The sequence below is a fragment of the Streptopelia decaocto genome, assembly GCF_964273445.1.
Source record: "Streptopelia decaocto genome assembly, chromosome: 5".
Classification (NCBI taxonomy): domain Eukaryota; kingdom Metazoa; phylum Chordata; class Aves; order Columbiformes; family Columbidae; genus Streptopelia; species Streptopelia decaocto.
In genome coordinates, this window is record NC_138659.1 from 5053725 (window position 1) to 5078562 (window position 24838).

A 24838-nucleotide genomic window follows, 5' to 3' on the forward strand; every position below is an offset into this window, starting at 1 on the left:
AGCACAGCAAAAGCTGGAAATATTAACTCTGCTGCAGATGGTGACAGCATGAGGGAAAGGCACAAGCCCCTCTCCTGTCGCTTGGGAACTGCACGGGGAGATGAAGAGAGCGAGCTGTGCTCCATTCCAGGCCATGCACGCCTGCATAGGACCTGCGCTACCCCCATGCAAAACTGTTACCCTGTCTTCTCCAGCCCTGTTTACGAGCACTTCTCACTGCCTAATGACCAGATGTGTGAAAACAGGAGGAGAAAAATAATGGGCACAACAAGGCTCTGCAGTGACAGGAGAAACAGGAAAGCAACAGGTAACCAAGACTACCGAAAATGTGTTATTCTTCATGCTGGAAGGAATAACCCTTCTGTTTTAAGTAACAGAAACAGCCTGCAAAAAGCCCTAATTTGGGGTCAAGTAGTAGCAGACAGGACAGAGAAATGTCAGCATCACCATAGCACATTTTAAGGGCTTTTTTTAAATACTGACTTTTAAATTAAATACGAAACTGTAACAAAATGCTAAACTGTCTGCAACATTTACACAGGACAGGGCCACTGCCAGATTTTAAAACAACACTAAATCAGACACAGAGATTAATTAACTTCAGTGATAAGGACTAAAAATCTAAGAGGTGAAACAGCAGAAAAGCTCTTTTGTCCTTATTATGCTTTAAACAAACACTCCACGTGAGAAGAAGTTACAACTACTAAGGACCTGACAGACAGTGACCAGGAATGCTGTTCATTTGCTAACAATGGATACCCTTTTTGTGTAATAACTCAGCAGGTGTAAATCAGTTTTCTTTATTAATTTTTCATTTCAAGTGAGTTCTGATTTTCCTCCAAATAAAGACTAGCTACATAATGAGGTAAAATTAATAGTTACCTAGGAAAAAAAATATTATTCACTATCTCCTAACACAATAAAAATGTCTCAACTATGAACCAAAACTGAGGTGAATAAAGGTATGAAATTGCTTGTATAAATGCATATAATTTGGCATAGCCCTCTGCTTAGCTGCAACAAGTACCAAATTCACTATAAAGGTTATATCTATCTACGTATCAGAATGTTTAAATGGTTACTATACAACAAAACTTAACCTTTATTAGGGAAAAATAACAATGTAAAACAAGATTAAAATTGATTACTTTAATCAAGGTTTTCTGCTCACATACAAAATCATGATTAAAACCGATGACTTGAATCAATCCACTCTGCGCAGCAAAGTCATCTCGTGCTCCAGTCAGAAAGGCAAAAACATCAAAGACAGAAGATTAGAGGAAAGGCAGCAGAATGGTACAAAGGTCACATTTCTAGGGGCGGTTTTAGAGAGAAGAGCCCAAATCCAACAAACTAAAGTGGAGAGAAAGGTGGAGGAAGTCAGTGAAAATGCATTTGCTATTTAAAATATGAATCAAATTTGACCCTTTCTCAAAAGCATTTCTGATACCTGCTCTTCCCTCTTGCTTTCTCTCAGACTTCAGTTCACAGGGAAGTCAATTCACCCTTCAGGACGACTTTGCCATTCCCTTTCAAGGGTATGTGTGGGCGGGATGGCAGTGGCCATCACTTAGAAAGCTTTCCAATAGTGTTTCGGCATCGCACTTTTGAATTTCACTGGGCATAGCAGGCCAAGAGATGCCTTATCAATTTTTCACAATGAAAACAGAAAATAACTGCTAGATCCAACTTTCATCTGCCATCCAGTTCCGTGTAAGCCCCAGTCTCCCATCTGAAGAAGGATGCCCTACGTGTGTGCTTCCAGCATCGCGCTCAAACGACAACGCCTGCTCCACAGATTGCATTGCTGCAGGGAAGGAAACTTACTTTAAAGCTCTAGACTCTGTACTGCAGTGATGCAGAGATAGCCGGGTTGTAATGATGATTACTGTGTAATTAAGATCTGCAAGCATTAGATCAATTACCGATTTTTTTTAATTTTTTTTTTTTTTGGTAATTACCTCAAACCGCTGAGAACTGACTTTCTTCCCCTTCTTCATCCATGTGATACGAGGTTTGGGCTCTCCTGTTGCCTGACACACAAAGGACGCCACTCCTCCAGAAATCCCAATCTGATCTTCAGGAGCTTTCATAAACGTTGGCTTGCCTGGAAAAACAACCAAATCACCCCCATGAGAACACAACACCAGATAAGCAAGGAATGTGTCATGTTAATCTAAATTATAAGATAATTGGTGCGCCTGCTACAAATCCAGGTTGAACGGCCTTGGCCACACAAATTCAGCGCAGACTGCAACATGACAAGCAGAGTTTCTGCTTGAGTACCTTTTTTTCCCTGAAATGAATAAAGTCCATCTGGTTTGCCTGTAAATGAGGGCAATTGAGGGCTCCCCCCAGCCCCCTGGGCATTCATTCAGGTATATGACAATTTGGAACCATTTTTACGGTTTATTTTTTTAATAAATGGATTTTCGCAGGTTTATAACATGGTCATAGCACTGGAAAATACAGAACAGCTGACACACCAAACCTACCAAATGTACCATACGTTGATATCAGTTTTCCTGAAAGCCGTTAAGACATTCATCAGAATTAACAGACACAGTTTTAAGTACACAAATAACAACCTTTAATTTCATTTTAGATGTGGATCAACATAAAAATCCTACACTCTACAAGCATCTGGAAATCTGCACAGGCTGGCCTGTGCTTGGTAAGAAACTAATCACTAAAAGTGAAAGTCAGCAAAGAAACGAAAGTGACATTCAGGCCTGAAAGACTCAGCAAAAATGGAAAAAAAAATACCGTGTAACATTTTAATAATCAATAAAAGAACTTTCATAAAAATACAGTTGTGTCTTCTGCATTTACATGGCAGAGTTGGATGGATAAAACTAGGCATCCAGGTTGAACATTTCTGGGTTTTTTTCTGTATTCACTGTGCAAGAGAATTTTGCAATATGTGATCCAAGGGTCGTTTTGAAACAAGCGAGAAGTGTTTGATGATCTTGTATGCCCATAAAACACTAAAACATTCGACTGCACAGAGGGAGTTAACGGAGTCCACCCATGATGTCATTCAGTGCACAGGTCACTCTAAGGCCACATTTCAAATAAAATTCAGATCGACCACCTCAAAGACGAACCTGACCTATAAACAGGGCAGAGACGGCTGCTGGGATGCAGAAAGGAGCAAGAGCGAGAGGAGAAACATGTTCAGTCCCAAGACACTGAACCAGCATTCCCAGCAGAGCTGGCAGTGGTTCTGCATCTTCACATTCTGGACACGTGCACAAGTATGTCCTTGAGGGAGAGGAGGACAACATCTGTAAGCCCAGGTGGTTTAAACACTAAGCTCTTGATGAACTGAAAGCTGAGTTTCCCCAACCTAGGAGGGATACAGACTCAGCGACCCCAAAAGAAGACAATCTTTAAATGTATTTTCCTAACATACAACAGATTAAAATGCTAAGGGTGCAGTTTCAAGTTACAGCTGAGCCGGTCCAGCCGCTTGCAGCTACTGGGCAGGGGGTCTTGCTCTACTCCTTGTACCCTTTGCCTCCCCTCCTGCCTCCAGTCACCAACACCCAAATCCCTACAAGCAGTTCTGGGGTCGCCAGAGCCTCTGTGCAGCAGATTCAGGCTCCTAACTTGGCAGAAAGAGGCTTTTAAAAATTATTTTCCAGGCAGGATTGGGAGCACAGTGGCTCAGGGCAGGATCAGACGGAGCTCGGGGGGCGCTGGAAGACAAGCGCTTCTCCCTCAGCGCCTGCGAGCTGGCACCTGCCTCCTGAAGCTGCTGAGTACAACTTTGCCTTCAAACAGCAATCTCTGAAGACTTTGCTAAAACTGTGGTACCCTCCTTGATCCCAGTTTCACCTTCTGGTTTAGCCCATGCGTGCTGTGGGGTGACTCAATACGCACAACAGCTCGACCAAGTGACATACTCCAGCTGTTGCTTTTGAGAAAGCCCAGAGCCCAGGCTCTGCCCTCCTCCAATGTGTGTGGACCAGACCAGGGTGACTGCTGAGGGCCCAGGATGCTTCTTGCTTCACATGCACAAAACCACTGTTCATATAGGGTGCAGGTGCCAAGGTGGTGGCAGCGGGGAGCTACAGGGTGGTCTCCATGAGGAGACATCAGGGCTGCCCCATCCACAGCCAGCTCCACAACAGCCCCACAGCAGGACACAGTCGAGCTCACCATGGAGGCACCGCCATGGCAACAGGTTTAAGAAGGGGCAAAACATCTCACAGCTGTAAGAACTTAGGTAAAAAAATGTGAGAAACAGCCCTGTGAGACCTCAGGTCAGATGGGGAGGAGGAGCTGTGGGTGCTTGAGCAGAGACTCCCATGCAGACCATGAAGACAACATGGTGGAGCAGGTATTTCCCTGCAGCCCTCAGCTAGGTGGGCAGCTGGCCAAGGTGAACCCACCACAGCTTCAGAGTGAGGGACACGGTCAGAGTCAGACCCTGTGGCACCACATGGAGAAGCAACCACCAGCCGAGGACACGCTTATCAAAGAGGGGCTGGTGGCACACTGCTCCTGAGGCAGCAGGGCATCAGACCCCTTAAAACCTTGCAACATCAGATGCTCAACATGGAACAGGCTTTCCCAGAGAGGTGGTGGAGTCTCCTTCTCTGGAAACATTCAAAACCCACGTGGATGTGACGCTGTGCGATCTGCTCTGGTGAACCTGCTTTAGCAGATGGGTCGGACTAAATGATCTCCAGAGGTCCCTTCCAACTCCAACCGTTCTGTGATTCTGTGACTGTGGTTGTGTGCTAGGGAGCCCACCAACCACCCACACAGACCACAGGCACCAGGGGACGTGCCAACACCAAACCCAGGTGATCTGGATGTCACAGCTGAGACACTAAGCTGCAGGTCCGGACCTCTACCACTGCTGATTGCTCAGCTTTATTTCCAAAACACCTTTGTGGACGGTGTATCCACCACGGTCAGCGCTGCCCACGCAGAAGTGGATACACGTGCTCTGTCCTCAACAAGCCTCTGTGAAGGAATATCACAGATCCGACTGCAGAAATTCATCACACACTGGGGTACTGAATTTTGCCATCCTTGGTGAAAAAAGCCCCAGGACTGTGCAAAGAAAGTAGCTCAAAAAACCTCAGAAACTGGCTTTGAAACCACAATGGCTGCCGTCTGTAGTCTTTGGCACATTGTTCTGACACGAACAGCAGCAATTATTAAGTGTGCTTGCTTAACTGATGCTGATTTCACATATTTACTCATCTATAATCATGTCTATTTCTACTTAGTTTGTATTTACATATATCTGTGTTTATTCACCTCTCATCTATCCCAGTGAAACGTTAATTTACTCCTCAGGCTGCTAGTGATTGCAGTGTGATTGACTGCTTTGCTGTGCAGTGTGCTGAGCTGATGTATTGCAATTTGGCAGTTGATTTGTTCATTTGATTTTCTGTTATTTACGCTGTGATCTTAGTAAAATAGTGTAAATTTTTCAAATGACAAATACAACAGAATCCAAAAAACTTTTGTCCTTGAAGAATACAATGCAATTATATCTCTCACTGTACACCTACTCCCCAGCTTGTACACTGAGGACCTGCTTTACCTTTGTACATTTTAAAAAAATCAATACTATTAAAAACCAGAACAAAAGGAAACTGAATGTTCACCGGCAGTAAAACCTAAAAAACCTGCTGCCTTGTTCAGCTTGAATTTACATTGTTGTAATGAATCTTTTTCCTCTGCACATTTAATTGAGCAACAATGATTTCTGGAAACCATCTAAATCCACTGAGACTCGTCACAAAAGTGTACCTGTATATAAACCAAATTCTCATACAGTCTGCGAAAAGGTATTTGTGCAAAGCCATTTTAAAAACGTGTATGCCCTGAAGTTTCGAAATGGAAGGAAAGTACTAATTAAGCAAACCTAAAATCCTAAGTCCTGGCCCCAGGACAATGGAGTTGGGCATGGGCATGCATATATTTATACAGATTGGCAACTGTTAACAGCAAACCCCAAAACTTATCTCAGTGAGAGATAACAGAAGTACGACAGATCATCCATGAAAATCATAGTGTCATTGCCAAACGCATGCTAAGTGGACTATGCTACCTCCACACCTCCCTCCAACCAACACCTCTGTATCTCTACTGCTCGGAGGAGGCTGCTGTGGGACACATCACTAGTTACCTCCAAAGGGCAATATAACAACCACTAGAGACAGGGCCAGGTGATGGTCCAAACAGTCTTTTCCAACCTCCTTTTGAGTGCTTGCACTCTTAGGGTAGCCCTAGGAACACAACCAGGAAAAAATAAGGATATACTGAAAACAAAATATTTAACCAGTGACCTAGTCTTCTCTTTTTCCCCTCTTAAAGTCAAAATGAGAGTCCCCATAGAAGATTATGGACATGCCAAGCCTGAAGTTATCTGTTTGTTGTTCAAAAAAACTACAAATAAATACAAGAAACCAAAATGTCTTTTGCGGTGAAATCCTGTCTTTCCCCTGATGACCTAAGGATCAGGCAAAGCTGAAGATTTTTTGAACTGAAAGTTTAAAAGAGAAAAAAGAGTGATCCTATTCCACAGATAAATCTGTGAAATATCAGCTTGAACCAGAAATCAGAACCTCCCGAGCAAGTCTTAGGTGACAGCAGGAAGAGCTGCGGGATGGCCAGGTGCCCATCACGCCCACCTTCGCTTACTCCATCACGTGGAGTAACAACTCCAGACTGGTCTATTTGTTATTTAATAAGTCTAAGTCCAAACAACTCCAGCCTCTCTCTCCCCCCAGTCTCTCTGCTCAGTGTCAGATCCCTGGAGCATTTTCAGTCCTCACCCTCTAAACTAATTCTTGCTCCTCACTTCATAACCAAGTTCCCATTACACCAGGAGTGGAAATTAATGCTATCATCATTTCTACTTACTCATAAGCTTCAGGCAGGAGAATGGGAAAATGTTCACCTTCTTGGCCAAAATTTCCCCTGTTTGGTCTTTGCTCTAAACTCAATTATTCTAGAGAGCTTATGGGAACAGCACAGTTCTGAGGAGGAAGACCATGAAAAATAGAGTATTTTCTTATAAGAGAAAGAAACGGGTTTCATTGTATTTGGCTAGGGGCTGAAAAAAACTTGCTCATACATACTCTCCATAGAGAAAGTATTAAAAAAAACCAAACAAACACAAACACACAAAAACCCCACCAAACACAAAACCAAAAAAGCACACAATAAAAACAAACAAACAAACAAATCCCCCCCAGCATTTCAGAAGAAAAGGACTTAAGTTTCACAGCTGGTAGTATTGAAAAAGTCACTTGTTGAGCAAGCAGAGATTCCTGGATAACCCTATGAAGTGAATCACAAGGAGGGCCTCACAGTGTGGAAGAGATGCTAGCAGAGATTTAGGCACTTCTTCACTGTGCTGGAAAACAGCAGCAAACTCATGGAGAGTCCTGGGCTAAGCCAGGGTGTGTGATTCTTTCCAAGGAAATGCTCCATCAAATTACATATTAAGACGTCCACAAGAACAAGGGTAGAGAAAGCCAGAGGAAGAAGTACAAGCGGACAGGTTGGGTACACACTCATCAGTACGGCTGTTGTCCATCCTCCCCAGCAAAAGCAAATGTGACGGGTTTGGGAGGGAAACCTGAAGCCCTCGGAGGTGGAATCTCTGCTGCCCCAGCCTTCCCGCAGGGCAACACAGAGCGAGACACAGCAACCGTGACGGTGCATCACACCCATATTTTATGCATAAAGCCACTGCTGTTCTCTGCTATTCTAGACAACTTGTTTGTTGTGAAACAATTGTCAATCAGAAAACCATCCCAGCAACTATTTTAAAATTTGCCCTACCAAACATTTTTAGCAGTTCAGTTCTCCTCTTTGGCTTTCCCTTTATCAGAGCAGTTCAGAGTCACTTATCACGTGTTGTCTTTGGGCTGTGCAGCTTCTCCGTGAACCCCAAGGACCTTCCCAGGGAGAAAACTCACTTTTGCCAGGTTTCCTTCAAGGCCAAGGCACAGAGGTGTGCCCTCCCGCCAACCTGGCAAAGTGTCTTTTTTGTGAACCATGGCCTTTGAGAAGTAACGTGATCTGTTTTACCTGATTGGAATACCAGCCAAAGCCTTGAAAAATGATGCTGGGTCGTGTATATTTAGCACAGATCCTTGTATTTTGCTACACATCACAGAATCCCAGAATGTTCGGGATTGGAAGGGACCTGGAAAGCTCATCCAGGGCAATTCCCCCATGGAGCAGGAACACCCAGATGAGGTTACACAGGAAGGTGTCCAGGCGGGTTGGAATGTCTGCACAGAAGGAGACTCCACAACCCCCCTGGGCAGCCTGGGCCAGGCTCTGCCACCCTCACTGGGAAGAAGTTTCTCATCTCATCAAGCGTGCACCAGTCACATCAAATATGCTTCTTTTAATTTTATAAGAGCCAAAAACTTGCAAGTGGCTGAAACATAATATATGCCAACATAAATATGCTTCATATATCCAAATATTAACTTGTTTTATTTCAAAGACACATCATTAGATGGTTTCTTAAAATAAATGGGAAAATTAAAACGAATCCTGATGCTCTTTCAGTATTTAGCACCCACATCAAATATACCTCATCCAAAAATTTTATTTAAATAACCGGCAATCATACTGCTCCTCCTGTTCTTGTGAATGCTGTTTTTCCAAAGAGTCACACACAGGTTGGAGAAAAATGAATTACAAAACACATGGCTGCAATTAAGTGTACTACGAACAATCACTGTGAGAGATTTGAAAGAAAAATATCTCTGTCCTCATGCTACAAGTGCCTGCTGTTCTAAATAGAACAGAAGGGCAGCCAAAAATAAGACCAGTGTTCTAGTATAGGGGAGCTTTTATTTTTATCTGAAAGCTTTTATGACTTGGGCTAAATTAAGATTTAAAGTACGCTTGTGAAGGAAAAAAATATCAGAGTTGGGATATGAGATGAACTAGATAAGCATATACAATAGGAATACAGGGGTAACCTTATTTAGGTGCCTAGGCTAAATGAATTGAAAGGAGTTATTGACACAGGCAGGAAGAGTCCTTGAGCCTGCAAATGGTGAAATTCAGGTTTAAATCCCTGCCTTTTAACCTTCCCTGTCACATATGCCAGGGCACAACTGTACCTCAGCTTCCTCTGTAAAACCAGCCTGCTGCTCCCACACGGCGGCTGTCAGGACAAATATGTGGAAAATGATGATGTGGCTCAGTTGTTACAACACTGGGAAGAAACCTGGAATGACACAGACCTTCTCATGTTCACAACTGACTTTGAAGTGGAAATAAAGTGGTCTAGAAGACAGAGGTGGCCCATTCTTATATATACAGCAAGGGTCTTTCTCAATTTCATAAAACATGGATGACTGATATTTCTGCATGGATGGATGTCTGTTGGAAGGATATTCTCATGAAACCTACTCTATGTTTTCATTCCCAAGTATCTGCTGCAGGGCAGGAGAAAAGCCAGTGGGCTCTCCAGCTATCCTTATATTTATTATCCTTATGTTTATTATTCAATACATGCACTATCATTTAAATGTGGTTCCTGTCCACTTATGATCATTAGGAATATTGTTTGGCAAAATACAGATTTTTTCAAACTTGCACTTTCAATTCTCGTAAATTCTACAAGCAGGAAGAGCCTGTTTGAGCCTTGTAATAATATTTCTTTAACAACAGCTTACGATAGCATCAGTGGGTCTTGGTGATCGCAATGCTAATTCATTACTTATTTCTTCCTATTTCGGTTTTATTTCACTAAGATGACAGCACTTTGTAACTGAAACTTTTGTTCTTTATTGCTTGGTGCAAGGTACTTATTAAATAAATGCAAATATATAGTGGGGCCATGTATGCTCAGGTACATACACAATTTTCTTTTTATCCCGTGAATGGATCATAACCCTTTCACCCATTGATTTTAAAAACCACTTAACCGCATCCCAATCACAGAAAATGGCATTCCAAACTCAACACATTCCTCAGATCGCTCTGAATTACAGGTTACCCAATGCTACCTGCGCATCCTCCTCTCTTGTTTCATCATCTTATTGTTATTAGGTTTTAATGCTTCAGAGATTCCCAACAGCTAGGACAAATGATTCTGCTATTTCAATCCAATTTTAGTGGCTGAGTTTTCCAGCTCCAAGTGTGGTTGCCCGTGATAATCAAATCTACAAACATTATCTCAAAGCAAGTTGCATTTCTCTTCACCTTCACTTCCCCACTTCCATAAAGTTACCCTGGATACCTTTTGAGTTCATACAAAATGAAACCAAATAAAGCGAACGATTAATATACAAATCTCTAAGATGATGATCTTTTAGCACGTTCAATGACCTCTGTAACTTTCAGTAGAAAAATTACATTACAGAACTAATAAAAGCAGCCATCCAGCAGAGCTTGGGCTTCTCCCCAAACACCAGCAGGAAATACAGCGAACCAAGATACAAGGTACTCAGTTCAGCTGGCGAGACTCCACATTGTTTATGTGTAGAAATTTTCATTGAGGAAAACGCAAGGCTACATTTTAGGTCAGATGTACGATTTTATCAGTATTTATAAATGACTTAAACTCAGAAACTCTTATACTCTTTCATTCCTGCTTCTTCATCATCTCAGCAAATGGGTACAGTTCACAATTTCTAAAGGCTCTTTCCTCAACATAAGCCCAGTCTAAAAACAAACTCTTGGACGGGGTTGAGGTGTCTTTGCAGACACACTGGTGGGAAATCTTCATACTGAGACCAGCATTCTCAAGCCCTCTTTTTCCCTTTCGCTATTAGAGTATTTATACTTACCAAATCTGATATCAAACACTAAATAGTATTTCAGTCAAAGCTGAATATTTCAAATGTATTCTCAAAGAAACATCTAAAGCCTCATGTATCCTGTGTACTTCTGGTCAGTGTCTGGCCAGTTATACATAAACCAACCCTACCCCAGTAGAAACTGGTTGTCCACTGTTAAATGCTGATGTCAGAGAAACCTGCTTATTCCACAGAAATATGGGTTAAAAGCCGTTAGTTCACTCAATTGTTAAGGCCACAATTACTGGATATTAACAAACTACACCAACAGCCTGTCATCATAGTATTGCACTTCAGTAAATTTCTAATTCCGCCTCTTTATGAATCATGGAAATCGTTGAAAGAGTTTAGATGCCTAAAATTAACTGACATGACACCGAAACAGAATTGTCGTTGGCACGGCAGCGCACAAGGATGCTGTGCAAGTCACTCAGCAGTGAGGAACGTTTTGGGTGCCGATTTATTGTTTTGGAGAAGAGTTTGAGGCAGGGAACTTAGACCTTAGCACAATACGGAGATGGTTTCTCTTCGTATCATACCTGCAGGGTGCCTACAGATTTCGCGCACAGGGTGGCAAATTCTCTCTGTTATTTTCCAAGGCTGTTGTAATTGCAGTATCTTTCTCAAAGTCCCTGGCTAGCTATCAGTGTGAGCTGCTTTACATCTTAGTAAGAAAATCCCTAACTTTGGCTAATCCCTGTGCTGTGATTGACTCTGGTCCATGGGCTTTTTAAAGGTTTTTTTGTGTGCCAGGAAAGGGGAAAAGAAAAGGGGGGAGAAAAAAAATCAACCTCTCTGCTGTGACACCACTCTTACAAGTGCTTCCAATAGCTGAAATAACACATAACTAGAGAAGAAAAATACGCCAAGAAGCACAAAGCAGCCTTGCATACAACAGAAGAATACCGATTAAAAACAAAGCAGAAAAACAGCCCAGAAAAACATCCTTCTAGAACCTAGGGTTATCTTCATTTCCCTCCCTTTGCTTTTACATTTCCCTAGAGCACCTGCAGCCTGTGTGCAGGGTGCCACATATCTTGGGGAAAAGCCAGTCCCCTATATGTGGGTTTAGCTTTTAATTCTAACTCCCTGGTATTTATACTAAATAATATACAGGGTAGAAAATACAAGGGAGAGCAGAGAAACACTGATCTAACTGCAGACCTTCCAGCAGCCTCACAGAATGGTCTTCTGCTTTGCTTTAATTTAAAATTGAAACCTGAAGTCAAATTTCCACCTGGTAATAGCTTAAAGGCACTTCCAATTAACTTCGTAATACACACTTTCTGAGTAAATAAATTTTTCAGCCTGTGTTTAATACAATTAAAACATTTGGGCCTTTGGCCTTAGACCTTATTTAGCTTGAGAAAGAATTGCAAGGAGACTGCCTCCAATTATCACCATTTACACAACATTCACTTAAGGGCTTTCAAATGCATACATATAGAACATTCATTTAATCATACACAAAATTCAGTACCCTAATTCCGGCCCCTTCTCTCTTGCTCAGAACATGTACAGCAGACAAGAGAATAATAATAATGGCAGGTACCGGGCTCTGAAATCAGCCATCACAACGCCGCCTGGGGCAGCATGTAACAGCTGTGCCTGCTCCTAGGAACTTACTTTTCCTTCCAAATCTGTGTTTTGTTATTTGCAAATTTCTTCAAAACTTCAAAGTTAATAAAGTGTATCGCATAGTGTGAAGAACCCGTAAGATATGCAGGACCAGGAAACAAAGACAGAACTGAAATCTTGTGCTTGAAAAAACATGAAAATTAATTTTGCCAGCGTGCCTACCACATTAAACACCATATTCTTTTACACAAAAGGATTAAAAGGTTTTAATCCCTCTCTGCAAGCAGCTACTCCTTGATTCAGCAGTTCAAAAAGGTTTGCCAAGCTCAGGTTTTTCCTCTGCTTTTTAGAATTAAGAGTGAGCATAAACCTTATTTTGTAAAGAGAGAGCACAGCACAATGATTTTAATAGAACTGGGAGCCAGAGTAAGCGACCTCTTCACAAGATCTGTTACTAAAGCAAAGGCATCCTCGGCTCTCAGAAAGGCCTTTGCTGAGGGACCAGTATTTCATGTTAATGCCGCTGTACGTTGTTCTGTCCTCCTCCTCCTAATGAACCAAATTCCTGCCTCATCTACCTGGTGAGTAGGAAAATTTTCTGCTTAATAATAACGAGCGCACTGTGGCACTTCTATCGCACCAGTGACTTTTTTTCCTATTTGTATCAACTGTTTTATCATTCAGCATCTGTAGTACAGTCTGCAGAAAACCAAGAAATATAATTTCCACATTTAAATGTTTACCAGCGTGTAAAAAGTTTCAGCAGGCAGCTAGGCACCCAAGCTAAATAGTCTCAAGTGTAAAAAGACGTTACTCTATTTTGCTCAATCTTACTTGAAACCTCTGCAAGAAACAGGAGTATTTAATCATTAAAAGGCTTCCTCCAAGTCAGAATCCCAGAATGTCAGGGATTGGAAGGGACCTGGAAAGCTCATCCAGTGCAATCCCCCCATGGAGCAGGAACACCCAGATGAGGTTACACAGGAAGGTGTCCAGGCGGGTTGGAATGTCTGCACAGAAGGAGACTCCAAAACCTCCCTGGGCAGCCTGGGCCAGGCTCTGCCACCCTCACTGAGGAGACGTTTCTTCTCAAATTTAAGTGGAACCTCTTGTGTTCCAGTTTGAACCCACTGCCCCTTGTCCTATCATTGGTTGTCACTGAGAAGAGCCTGGCTCCATCCTCCTGACACTTACCCTTTATATATTTGTAAACATTAATAAGGTCACCCCTCAGTCTCCTCTCCTCCAGCTCCAGAGCCCCAGCTCCCTCAGCCTTTCCTCATAAGGGAAATGCTCCACTCCATCATCTTTGTTGCCCTTCTCAGACCCCTTGAGAAGCCTGGATGGAGAGGTTCAACACTTCTGGGAGACACTGGGCAGCGTTTTTTCCCTGTAGCGATGTATTTTAGCAGAACCTAAATGAAGGCACAGCGTCATGCACAGCCCAAAAGCCATTTGAGCAGTTTCAATGCCAGGGCCAGCACCTCTGCCTGGGGAGGATCGCGTGGGCAGGGGCTGCTGAGCAATTCCCATCGTCCAGAGCAGAAAACAAGGACCGAAGTGGAACACCAAAGCCTTGCCTGGCACACACTGACCCTGCTGCAATCGGTGGTGGAGCCAGGGAAGCTCTAGGAGATGCTGCCTCTGGTCCATGAACTGCAGCCAAGCTTTCCCAAAATGGCTCTGTATGTATGTGAAAAACATCTTACTCCATCCAACATGAATATTGGGTGTTTGAACCCCACAGTAAAGAGAATGACTGACACATGCCAGAGGTTTCCAGTTTTACGGTCACTGGAATGCAGCCCTGCTCCATGCACAGATCAAGGTGGGTGCCCGGTCCCCTCCTCCACCCAGGGCTTCCTGGTTCAGCGAGGGATGACTTCTAGAAAGGCATCAAAATTAATTGCCTTCATGGTTGCTGCATTCCTGATTTGATTTTTCTAGCATCCATTCTTTGCTGCGTTATGAATTTAGCAGATAAAATGAAAAGTTCTTTTCACTTTAATAACTTTTCTCTGTATAGACAATCAGGTCAGCCTCTGTTTCCAGGCTAAACTCCTTAAATCTCTAGCTACTAGGCATGGTAACAGATTTTATATTTTTGGTGGCTTTTTACCTGCACCAGCTTTTACTTATTTCACCTATTTATGCATAGAATTGCAAGAAATGCAGAAAGCTGTGCTTCATGTGGAGAAGTTACTGTTTACCATGTTGTGAAAAGTTGCTGTGGCCACCAGGTCTACCCCGAAGCCCAGGAGAGTGCAGAACTGACTTTTGCAGCCTGGAAGTAAGTTTATGCCCAAATGTGAGACTCACAAATACATGGACAGCTGCAGGTGCCATGAGGGAGCAGTAAACAGGTTTGCTGCTTACAGAGATTTGCCGTACTTAGTGTTTGCCTGCATCACTTACTTTCATTCTCGCTGCTAGACAATATCACATGCTACGAGTTCAAGGGATGTGCACCATGCACACAGACGTCAAACCTCCAAGGTTCGGCTTGCTTTTAACCTCTTTGTGGATACTACACAGGATATATTTACAACAGAAAACAGATTTGTCTTTTAGAGTGCTGTGTCTAAGTCTCCCTCACCCATCCCTGCTCTGTTGACTGACTCCCAAGGTTCCTGGCTTCACACTCGATTTGCTGAACTAAAATCCATACCAGTAAAGAGGGATGACAAGCCACCTCCGTGTGAGCTAACTGCGCCTCTCAGGTTTTACATGCATGAGAAAGAAGGCACTCTTTCCACCTCAGAGATCTGACATCCCAGTGTATTTTGTGAAGAACATACACCAGGGTGAAACACAAACCTGTATGTGAACCTGAAGCTTGAAAGAACCGCAGCCTTCCTTACCTACTGCAAGTCAGCGCATTGCTAAATTATACACAGCCTGGAAAGAACAGGAAAATTAGACAAGAGAGCCTGTCCAATTACGACCACCTCGAGTGAATTTATTAGTTGCAGCTCTGTTAATGGTGAGGATAGCATACTTGTATATAGGCAAATGGATCTTGCTTAAGAATTACCCAGGCAGGAATAATCCCCTGCCTACTACCAGTCTTTGATTTTCATGTTGGAATTGGCTGGATGGTCACACTCAAGGCGTTGTGGTCAACAGCTCCATGTCCAAGTGGGGGCCAAAGACAAGTGCATTCCTCAGGGGTCAGTATTGGGACCGGCACTGTTTAATGTTGGTGACACTGGACAGTGGGACTTACAACAGGTTTGAGTTTCAGCCACATTTCTCTTACTGGAAAACTGTTCCAAATTGATGAGCAGGTAAGCATCAGCTGGGAAACAGATTGCGGTTTTTAAAGTTATTTGTTGTCAATTATACCCACTTGTTCGTATGCTAACATGATCCTTGAGCTGAGAAGGCTTCCATTCAATCTCTGTCCCTGTTCTCTCTTGCCCCCAATATATACCCCAGATCATTTTTACCCCCTTCTTAACAGTAGTAAAATGTTTTCTCTCTTATATATGCCCCGTGAGACTTCACAGCCTAAAGAGCTCCTCTTAAAAACAAAAGAAGAAGAAATAAAGAGGAAAAAAAGGAAAAGAAATAAAGAGAGATATGTCATGTTGATTCTTACAAGGTGTCTGAATTCAGCTTCATACTCTCCATAATGCTTTGTCCCATTATCACCACCATCGTCTTGAAAACCAAGCAAAAGCATGCATTTGGGCTCAGACATCTTGAGAACAGCATTCATAATCTTATCATCACTTTTTTTTCTCCCCTCCCTCCCCACCTTTTTTTTTTAAAAGTTACACACCTTTTGTTAATTCTTTTACATAATTTAAACTATTCAGCCTTAGTTTAATTTGTGTGATCACATCTACAATGTCCTCATGACATTCCAAGTTTCAAAAACTTGCGGTTCTGTTGATAGTGCACAGAAAGTGTTTGTTAACAAGGCTGTTAACAAAGTGCAAGGCTCCACTTGCACTCTCATACACAAGTGCACGTCCAGATCCACAGTTTACCCATGGTTATGGAAAGAACAAAGTTCTATTTGTAACTAGCCAGAAGCCTCAAAGGTGTGTTTATTGTGCAAATTAGGAAGTATGCTGTAGAGTCGTACAAAACATGCAATTCAACTGTTGTTATAATATAACCTCAGATAATTAACAGTGAGATAAAGGCAGAAAAGCAGGAGATGAACTGTAAACTAGGAGAGCAAGCCCACCAGCACAACATTCTCAGTGCTTCAGTCGTAATAACAACGCTGACAACACAATTTGCAAAGTGCTGAAATCACCCAACAGCACCAGTCATAATCTTAGGTGCACATTTCCTTCAGCTAAGCATTTTCCCACTATTACTGGCGATAAAGCTGGCATATGAACTAAAGGCTTGAGAAAGGATGATGACAGTACGGGAATTAATCACACGTTAATTTGAAATTTCCAACTGTCTTGGCATTGTGAAGCCATCGCATTGCCACATCTCAGAGAGAAGTGACACACTGGCCCACCACCGTAAGGAAATACAGCCTCCTATTCCAGGTGACTGCATCTTAAAAGCTATTAAGTGTTTTCATTGAGTTGCATCAAATCACATTGCAGAGACCAGTGTTTAAAATTCCAAGTATTAGAAAGCCCCATTGAAAGTATTATAAATTCAGGAGTAACACTGCAGCAGACAGGGGTTTATCTTTCAGACTGCTGCGATCGTTATTAATAATATTACCATTCACTTTTGTTTTGCTAATTTGGTGCTTCACCTATGAATAAGTGAACTTCATGAAATAAATTTCGCAGAACAATATTAGTGTTATTCTTACTGTCTTCACAGGCATCCACGTATGTAATTCATCCACTGTGGTTTCTGAGTGTATCCACACTGCACATAATGCCATTAGGCACTGACGGGCTGGCTTGCAACCAAGCACAGACTTTATGGACTCTCTTCTGGCTAGGAAAGCCAGGGCAGAAGGACAGCAGTTCTGTAAAACAAACCTCAGAACGCCATTAGAACTCCAGAGATGCCTCTCTGATTCTTACCTCCTCCTTGGATGTGGGGATTTGGGGTCTTTTTTCTTTCTTAGAACAATGATTCTTCAACAGATCAGTCAGAACACAAATTGCTAAAATTAAAACAGCTTAAACTGAATGCAGGACTGTCACACATTGTCAAATGTGCTACCGAAAGGAAGGAGGAGAGAAACAACTTCACTGCTGTCCAAGTGTGAGTTTGCAGTTACGCAGAAAAGAGAAGCCTGCATTTCGGAGTTCATAGGCAGGATTAAGGAGAAATGCACATTCTTTTAGACTCGTTCTCTCCTCCAGGTCTTTGCTCATCACTTTATTGAGAAGACAGACCTCAGCTGCTTGGATCATCTGCACTGTAATTACTTTTTCAGAATTCTGAAGTTTCCTTAAAAACCAAGTTTGTTGCCATTTTGGCATGGTTTAAATAAACTGACTGTATCTAAATGACTCAGAAGTACTGCAAACCCTCTTTTCCTTTTTTTTTTTATTTTTTTAAACAGTGAGAAGCCCATTCCATTTATGAAACAAGGAGAACACTGCATTAGGAGTTTTAAAATGGTCATTATCGGCAGGAAGCTGTAGCAAAGCAGTCATAGTGTTACTTCCTAGAACTTGTTTTTTCTCTCCTTCTATTAACTTTCAATAAAAAAAATCAGACAAAAATATATTATTAACTTCTTAACCAGCATATTCTAAGTAAATACTCAAAGCTTGCAGCTGGATTTTCAAGCTCTTTAACTCTGGGAATTTAAGAGAATGAGACAAGTGGTTTTGATTTCTATGATCTTCCATTAACTATTGGTGACAAACAGCCAAGACCATGCAGCTGAAATAACTGCTGCTCTCTGAAAGAGCACGATATCCACTGCTCCAAAGGCAGCTCAGCTCTTCCCACCCACCACCGAGCGCCCAGGACGCGCTCTGCTTGCCGAACCTGACACACCAAACCCCGATTTCCAGTGCTACAGGCCAGGCTGGAAACCAGAGCAAACATTGCACCAAGCTTGACTGTATCACCTCCAGCCTGAACAAGTGACAGCTTGCTGAAATATTATTGTCCTAGTTACTTGAGGACAGCAAGTGTTTTCAGATGTCTTCTGATTAGTACACCTGCTAAGGACGGAGAAATAGGTGATACAAATAAAAGCTGGAGCAGATGTAACTGACTTCATGGAGCCTGGCACCACTTCTGCAACAGTGCGAGTATGGAAAGGAGGAAAAAGGAAGCAATTTTCTTCATCTGTTTATAAAAAAGACTCAGTTGAATCACAAAAGCAAAGCCAGGCAAGGGCCTCAAGAGGTCTCTAGTCCAAACTCCTGCTTGAAGCAGGACCCTCACCAACACTAGATCATTTGAGCGTTGGTGTAGTCTAGCTGAGCCTTGGGAAACTCCAACGATGGAGAATCAACCACCTTGCTGAGCAGCCTGATCCCACACCGATCTACCCTCCAAGAAGAGAAGATGTTCCAAACACCATCTGATTGTCTATTTCAATTATTAATAGTGAACTTCAACATAGTTTCCTCTAGCCCTCCATCTCATCTGTGATAGACTTCTTCATCTATTATGACAGCTATTGAGCAAATGTATGACTAAAGATGCCAGATACTATGCCTGTATACATGCACTGGAGCCCATGTTTACATAAACAAAACCAGTATTTTCAAACATGGCTAATCACCACATCAATAGACTTATTAATGGGATTCCAGGACACAGTTAAATGCATGTTGCAGCAGCAGGGACTGGCTTCAACAAACACAGAGCTCCATTCCAACCGTATGTCTCAAAGATAAAAGAAAAATTGGAGTGCAATCAAATGCAGTGGATTAAATAACAGAAATTAAACAAATGGGCAATGAATTTGTTTCATTATATACATTCTGTGCACACACACACACTCCCTGCCACAGCTTTGAGCATGTCAAGACTTTATGAATCATAGAATAATTTATGTTGGAAGGGACTTTTGGAGATCGCCCTTTCCAAACACCCACTTAAAGTATGGCCAACTTCAAACTTGGGTCCAACTCCGAAGGTGGGTCAGGTTGCCCAGGTCCCTATCCAACCAAACTTTGAGTATTTCCAAGGATAGACATCCCTGGGGCCCTGGTACAATGTTTGACCACCTTCATGGTGGATAATTGGTTTTTTTTTTTTTATTGTTATATATTATCACTATTTCACATGCTCCAGCTTATGTCAGTTGGCTCTCACCCTGTCACCACAAATGTGCCAGAAGAACCTGAGTGCTCCTGCTCAGGAGCTGAAGGCAGCAGTAAGGTGCCTTTTCAGCCGTCTCATCCTAAGGCTGAACAAAACCAGCTTCCCCAGCCTCTCCTGGCACATCTGGTGCTACAGAGCCCCCTCACCATCTCATTACCAATGTATTGCATGCCCATACACCAGCCCACAATGCCATAAATCCATTCTTCATCACCTCATCAGAAGATGGTATTCTTTGCTACCTGCCTTAAACAGGAAGGGCTGCATTTAGGGGTCAGTCTCCTTCTCCTATCTTTCAGTTTGTGGCTCTGTGTTCACAAGCATCTACAAGCTATCTGCTGTAAGCATAAAGTAAGACCATCACTAATGAAAGATGACTTCTTACAATACCTCCAAGACTATATGAACTGTGCAGGACATCAACCTGCAAATTTATCTCCCTTACACAGAAATATCGCTCGACTAGCAGCCACAGCCCTTCCAAATTAACTTCACCTACAATTATTTCAAATGTTTTCACATCTTGCAACACTAGCACATGGAAAGGCAAGCTCCTGAACATTGTTATTCCCAGATCACAGAATCACAGAATCACAGAATCGACTGGGTTGGAAAAGACCTCAGAGATCATCGAGTCCAACCCTTGGTCCAACTCTAGTCCGTTTATTAGATCATGGCACTAAGTGCCATGTCCAATCTCAGTTTAAAAACCTCCAGGGACGGCGAGTCCACCACCTCCCTGGGCAGCCATTCCAATGCCTGACCACTCTCTCTGTAAAGAATTTCTTTCTAATATCCAGCCTAAATTTCCCCTGGCAGAGTTTAAGCCCATGCCCCCTTGTCCTATTGCTGACTGCCTGGGAGAAGAGACCAATCCCCACCTGGCTAGAACTGCCCTTCAGGTAGTTATAGAGAGTGATGAGGTCACCTCTAAGCCTCCTCTTCTCTAGACTAAACAACCCCAGCTCCCTCAGCCTCTCCCCATAGGGCTTGTGTTCAAGTCCCTTCACCAGTCTTGTTGCTCTTCTCTGGACCCGCTCCAGCACTTCAATGTCTTTCCTGAACTGAGGGGCCCAGAACTGAACACAATACTCCAGGGGTGGCCTCCCCAATGCAGAGCACAGGGGAAGGATCACTTCCCTTGTCCTGCTGACCACCCTATTTTTGATACAGGACAGGATACCATTGGCCTTCTTGGCCACCTGGGCACACTGTTGGCTCATGTTGAGCTTCCTGTCAATTAGTGCCCCCAGGTCCCTTTCTGTCTGACTGCTCTCCAGCCACTCTGCGCCCAGCCTGTAGCGCTGCAGGGGGTTGTTGTGACCAAAATCCCTAGTGCTTGTCATATTCCTCACACCCCTGGCTAGACAGCCCATCTTCAGTTAATATTTTCATCTGATTTCCACTATTTACTTCCTCTCCTCCACTTTCTGTGAGACAAACAGTTTCTTCTGCTGTGCTTATTGACGCTTATGAAGTGCATCACAAAATGTGGGGGTAATGCTATAATTTCTGAATCATCATATGCCGGCACTAAAAGAAAAGCAGGTCAGTGGAGCTCCCACTACCCAGGACTGCTACACGCACCACTAAAACACTTTCAAAGACACTTCCCACTTACGTTTCAACCCATCACCTCCATTTACATCCCCTTACTACTTCAGTCTACGTAACAAATGAATGCCAGTTGCAACTTCCACTAAGTAATGAAGTAACTGGGCAGTTTAGAGCCACAAACAAAAGATTTTACCTTTCTTTGGATATTCTAAACCAGCCCTTTGTCACTGCAAAAAGAGAGCTTGACATATGAGATACAAAATGCTCAAAAGAGGGCTGTATCAGTTAATCAGAAGAGAGTGATGAGTATAACAAGCTTTATCAGTTCTGACATGGCAAAATGAGGGCAGAAGACCACGAACCCGGACTGGCGATTCTATTAACTCTTTGCATTGCTATATTTCTATTTATTTCTGACTGTTCGCAGACTATCCATAGCCACGCGGTGAATCACAAGAGCAGCAGCAACACGTAGCGCCCTGTTGTCAAGCTTTGCTTTTTCAGGAAACCGCCTTTAGCAGCTCCCCAGTCCACTGAGCACGACCATGGAAGCAGGAAAAGAGCAGGTTCTGCTGCCAGCAGCAATCACAGCAGACAACCCCACAATTACTTTAACTTTGTCCATGGGAAACTAAACTATTTAGACTCTGGCACCACCACAAGAATTTAATGCCATGGGAAATAGATATTCTATATGAAATTTATATAAACAGATCTTTCGTCTTGATTCCTCAAGTGCTCTTTCACTTTCCACTGTATTCCGCTCTTATAGACGTTCCTAATTCCCACTCATACACAGGTTCAAGAGGTAATTCATGGACATCGAGGAGCAAACTTTCAAAACCACATTTGTTACCATTGATTCTCTTGGTATCAACAAAGCAAGTGAGCACTTACTGGTTTCTCACTCTTTACACACAAGGAATGCGACGGTCTTGTTCTTGCCAGTTTGCAAGTGTCACCAAGACTGGCAGAAGGGAATTCCATTCTCTACTCAAACAGTACTGTTCTGAGTATTGCTGGCTGCTACCCTTAGTATGTGGGAGATCTTAGAGAAACACCTGGAGCAGGATGCACTGACACCGGTATTAACAGTGCCAACAAAACCAAAACAGCACTCCATTTTTTCTCCCTGCTTTCAGAGATACTGCATTTGGTGGTCAGGGCTCTAAACTTCTCCCTGGAGAGGCTGAACTACTTATTAACTTGATAAAGCCACTTTGATCATACTTTGCATGGCATAAGAGGAAGGCTTAGCACTTTGTATAACGTGGAACACCAGGAACAATGAAACTGTTGTGGAGGTTTGTGTACAGGTCAGCAGATAATGATCAGACTGACAAGGACTCAAGTCTGAGAATCGACTAGAGAAGCTGTCAATGTGCAACCATCAACTGTGCTCACCGCTCTGATTTTCCCCCGATAGTTCTGAGATCCCCAAAGGGTAACGAGAGGCAGAATTAATGAAATCTATCATTTGCTGGAAGGGTCCTCCTTAATTAGCCATCCATCACGGTGTTCAGACATTGGTATTTTCTGTCCTCTCACAATGGTTAACTGCTTGCTCCTTGGAAGATGGAAAGAGCTTTTGCAGAGACAGCAGAAGTGCCCACCTGCAATCTCCAGGTAATAACCTACACGATGGAGAAGGACATATGAACCTTGCTTGCCTGGATACCTAAGACAACCAGCTTTTTGTGGTATAAGTGAAGGGGTTATTAAATCTTGCAGGCAGAGAGAAATGTTAGTGAGACAAGCAGAGCAGCTAAGGTTTAGCTTCTCTGAAGCTGAGCCTGGGAGCTCAGACTGAGAACCAGCTGGCTGGAGAGGGACCTGACAGATGTGTTCAGGCTGGGCAAATCCTTCTACTCTAGTGCTTAAACACCTAAGACACGGCACAGAAAAGGGACCTTCTCACCTGCTGTATCCTCCTGGAGGTGGAATGAGCAACTGTCAAGAAATATGCCCACTCAAAACAAAAATATTAACTGTAGAAGAAGCATAATAGCTTGACTGGAAAAGCAGGGAAATGAGGGAGCCTGCTCCTAGCAATGCTCCTTCAGCCACGGCAATTCAACCCCTGCACTGAGGAAGCTTCTACCCTGACAAGTCACTCCATCTAGTTTTAAGGTCAGGCAGTAGACACTGAGAGACTCCCCATGGTGTGCAGTAAATACAGTAATGAACATCCGTTAGTTGAAGAGCATGGAGCAGAAGGGAGCGGGCTCTGCAGGTGGGAGGGATGAGGAGAACACAGGCTGGGCCCACTGTGCCTCCTGTGTCTTGGGGAGGAGGGAACAGGCGATATAACAGGTGCAGCGGCAACCCCAGACAGGTAACACAATCATGGTCTATTCCCTGTCTATACACAGAAGTAAACAACAGCTCAAGGTGCAACGACCAAGGTGCATTAGTTGTATGATCCTCCGAATTATTTCCCATCAACTCAGTGGTTATCTTCCTGTATTTTCTCTGTGTTTCTAATGGAATTCAGCGTCCTCAACAGTAAATTGCATCATGTTGCACTCTAAGTGTATGCACTGTTTTCAAAAATACTGCTAGAAACTGTCACAAACACTGTTTAGTGTTGGAAACTTTGGCTATTCTGAGAAAGCGGATGAGCGGAACAAAAAGCACTCAACTTCTCCAGCTGCATGGGACACAACTCATGTGAATGGTGGGTGAAACTACCGGAGGGGAGACTTTCACAGAGTCTAAGCAGTCAGGAAAGGCTGGATGAGCACCGAGGTAAACAAGGTGACAACAATAATGAAATCAGGTTTATCTTGCTTAGGAAGGAAAGAAGGAGCAGTGGCAGCAGGGAGGGGGACAACATGGGAACAGCCTTTAAGGATCTGGAAGGAAACTGCAAGATGAAAAGGAATGTCTGTGTGTGTCATGTAAATGGACAAGAATTTGTAGTCAGAAACCTGCTGAAAGGGAGTTTAAGGTTAGGATGTTTGGTAATCTCCTATACCATATTCCCATGGTATAAATGCACTGACAGTTCAACGCTGGAACAGCTCGCTGAGGAAAGGGTGAGCTCTTCTCTCACCAGAGGTTTTTAAGAACACACTAGACAAACATCTGTTGTGAACTGCTCAGAACAATACTGTTTGAGGAGAGAACAAAATTCCCTTCTGCCACTATCGGTTACAAGTCAAGTCTCCTATCCCTTCTTGAATTTCAAGAGCTCTAGTTTTATTTCAAATTTTGCAGAAAAGTTCGATGATGGCCACAGCTGTAACCACGGGGCTGCGGGAGGACAGCTAAAGATGAGCCAAGGCTCCTGTAGCTATAGCATGGCCAGGTAGTCCCGTGTCCCTTGGCTCCATGGGGATGACAATATTTGGGGCAACCCAATGCAGGCTGAGTCCTCCAACAGACCGCAGCCAAAAACACCTCAGATTTATGCCGGAGTGCAGGAACAGTTTATGACTTCACAGCACTGTATCAGACTACTAAATCTATAAACTATGCAGGTAAAACTCCTGAGCAGCATAAGAGATCACTGAGCTGGAGGGAAAGATTTTTAATGCAAGCAAGCACATTAAGGCTTCCCTGTATTTTAAAAATAAGCATTTAAAAGAGTAATATTTTGGGTCACTCATTTACTCATTATCTTAATTCTAAAGCATTTAACATTTTAAGTTAAAAACCAGCAATAG

The 24838-nt window shown here is 43.0% G+C and overlaps 1 protein-coding gene across 3 annotated transcripts in view; it reads right to left on the minus strand.

Moving 5' to 3' along the window:
* PTPRF (protein tyrosine phosphatase receptor type F) overlaps positions 1–24838 on the minus strand; it is a 252726-nt gene that overhangs the window by 197380 nt on the left and 30508 nt on the right. For all 3 annotated transcript variants that reach the window (XM_082052916.1, XM_082052915.1, XM_082052917.1), the window contains exon 2: positions 1962–2107. In XM_082052916.1, coding sequence (XP_081909042.1) covers positions 1962–2107 — 146 coding nt within the window. The remainder of the gene's footprint in view (positions 1–1961; positions 2108–24838) is intronic.